We start from the raw sequence: 2145 nt of genomic DNA, 5'->3' as shown, positions 1-2145 counted from the left end.
TGTGAGCGTGCGTATTTGTGCGCGCGCGCGAGTGTGTGTGTGTGTATGTGTGTGTGTGTGTGTGTGTGTGTGTGTTTGTGCGCGTGCGCGAGTGTGTGTGTGTGTGTGTGTGTGTGTGTGTGTGCGGGGGAGGGGGCGGTTAAAGCTATATTTTGACGGTACCGTTCTTGTTGTGTGTTCCAGGAGAGGTTCTATCATATCTCGAGACAGCAACTACTCTGATTGGCTGGTCATTGTCAAGTCGGTGAGTCATGTCATGTCCAGTCATCTCATGTCCAGTTATGTTATGTCCATTCATCTTATCTCCAGTTATGTTATGTCCAGTCATCTCATGTCCAGTTATGTCAAGTCCAGTCATCTTATGTTCAGTCACGTTATATCCAGTCATGTTGTGTTCAGTCCAGTCATGATAATATGTCCAGTCATTTTATGTCCCATCATGTCGTGTTCAGTCATCTTATGTCCAGTCATTGAGGAAAGAACTTGAAGTTTTGCATCGCCGTATGGGCTCGCTGGTTTGCCAGGTATGGTAAACAGGGGAAATAACTAAAGAGTCAGGACTGAACAAGTGTGCACGTTATGCCCAGTGCACTCTTATAATTTGATTTATTCGGTTCAGTCAGAGCCAATCCGATTTTTCTTTCACGAGTGGGGCAAAAGCTATTACTTTGGCACAGTACAACCGAACTTAAACCTAATTCGATTTGTGACCTTGGAAATAAAATCGTTTTTAACGAATGTGACATTCAAAAATAGTTGTGTGTGTGTGTGCGTATGTGTGCGTGTGCGTGCATGTATGTCTATGTGAGTGCGCGGGCGCATGTGTTTGTGGTGTACGCACTTGTATGTCTGTGATAAGTTTTAAATTCAGTTTTTTTTATAATACGTCAAAAATTAAAATCATTTTTCAAATGTTTCAGGGATCTCTGAATGTTCTCAAAAAGTTGGTGAAAGCAAAGCCGACAGTGTCCAGGAAAACTGGGAAACCTTTGGTGACGTCAGATACAAAGTGAGGACTTGTCTTTAGTTTAGTTTTAGTAGAGTTTTTACGGCGCTCGCAATTGCATCAGGTCATAAGAGCGCCAAGGGGTGGATGTCAGCAGAGAATCCATACAGGTAATCAGGCTTACTCTGCTCAACTCCCCAGCTTCAACAGCACAAAGTCCACTTCGACTATCAAGGCACCCCGGAAATAACGGGTCACAAGAGTGTGACAAACGTACTAAAGAAATAGAGGAACATGACGATTGTAAGGATTAGGACAGAAAAAGCAGCAGCTCTCCGTTGTAGTTCATTCTCGAGAGAGCTTAAAAATAAGTTAGACCTAGCCTTCGCGCTTTACCTAGACTCTAGCCTCTGCGTAATAATACAAAAAAGGCAGTCCTTGTCTAGACCTATACTTATGTCTCAATAGATCTAAACACCAGAAACAATTATGAAAAAGTAAATAAATAAATAAATCGCCTGTGCCTGTGTCTGTTGTTCTCGTAATCATGAAACACTGGGCAAAAAATAGGTTAGATATAGATCTAGGCCTAGCTGGTCTGATGCCGTGGACGTGTATCGTCTTGAGTCGGTTCTACACCATGCAAAAACGTCGTACATTAGCCTGGCCTAGAAGTGATCTTATTTTGGTGGACGCGTAGACTTACTTTCTACAAGAAATGCCCCCTCTCCTCCTCCTCCCCTCCTCCTCCTCCTCCTCCTCCTCCTCCTCCCAGCTCCTATATGACATGCCCCCCTCCTCCCCTCCTCCCCCCAGCTCCTACATGAGTTTCCTCAACAATGGGAACGAGTACGCCCGCTCGCTGGAACAAAACAACACGTCACTTCCCGAGCCTATCGGCGATGATCTTCCTGACAACAACGACAATGACGAGAACTGCAACGGTGCTGCAGACGACAGCCTGAGTGACGTCAACGATGACGTACTCCGCAAAGTCAAGATGGCGAACCGGCCCCACACGACGGCGGGAAAGAGGACGTCTACACAGTCCACAAGGTCGCTGTGGTCCGCCTCCAGTCACTCGACCTTAGTGGAGTTCAAGGTCAGGGGTTGATTCACGGGGATTCTCCACCCGGGACGTGTTTGTCTGTGTGTATATTATGTGTGTGTGTGTGTGTGTGTGTGTGTGTGTGTGTGTG

At 46.0% G+C, this 2145-nt stretch overlaps 1 protein-coding gene across 1 annotated transcript in view; it reads left to right on the top strand.

Annotated features, from left to right (window-relative positions):
• Positions 1-2145, top strand: part of LOC101845958 — an 11132-nt gene that overhangs the window by 7869 nt on the left and 1118 nt on the right. Inside the window, exons 4-6 of the mRNA XM_013088488.2 lie at positions 184-244; positions 921-1009; positions 1763-2048. Coding sequence (XP_012943942.2) covers positions 184-244; positions 921-1009; positions 1763-2048 — 436 coding nt within the window. The remainder of the gene's footprint in view (positions 1-183; positions 245-920; positions 1010-1762; positions 2049-2145) is intronic.

Source organism: Aplysia californica, unplaced genomic scaffold, assembly GCF_000002075.1.
Source record: "Aplysia californica isolate F4 #8 unplaced genomic scaffold, AplCal3.0 scaffold00751, whole genome shotgun sequence".
In the NCBI taxonomy this organism is placed as follows: domain Eukaryota; kingdom Metazoa; phylum Mollusca; class Gastropoda; order Aplysiida; family Aplysiidae; genus Aplysia; species Aplysia californica.
The sequence above is the reverse complement of the archived record's forward strand: the minus strand, read 5'-3'. Positions and strand labels throughout refer to the sequence as shown.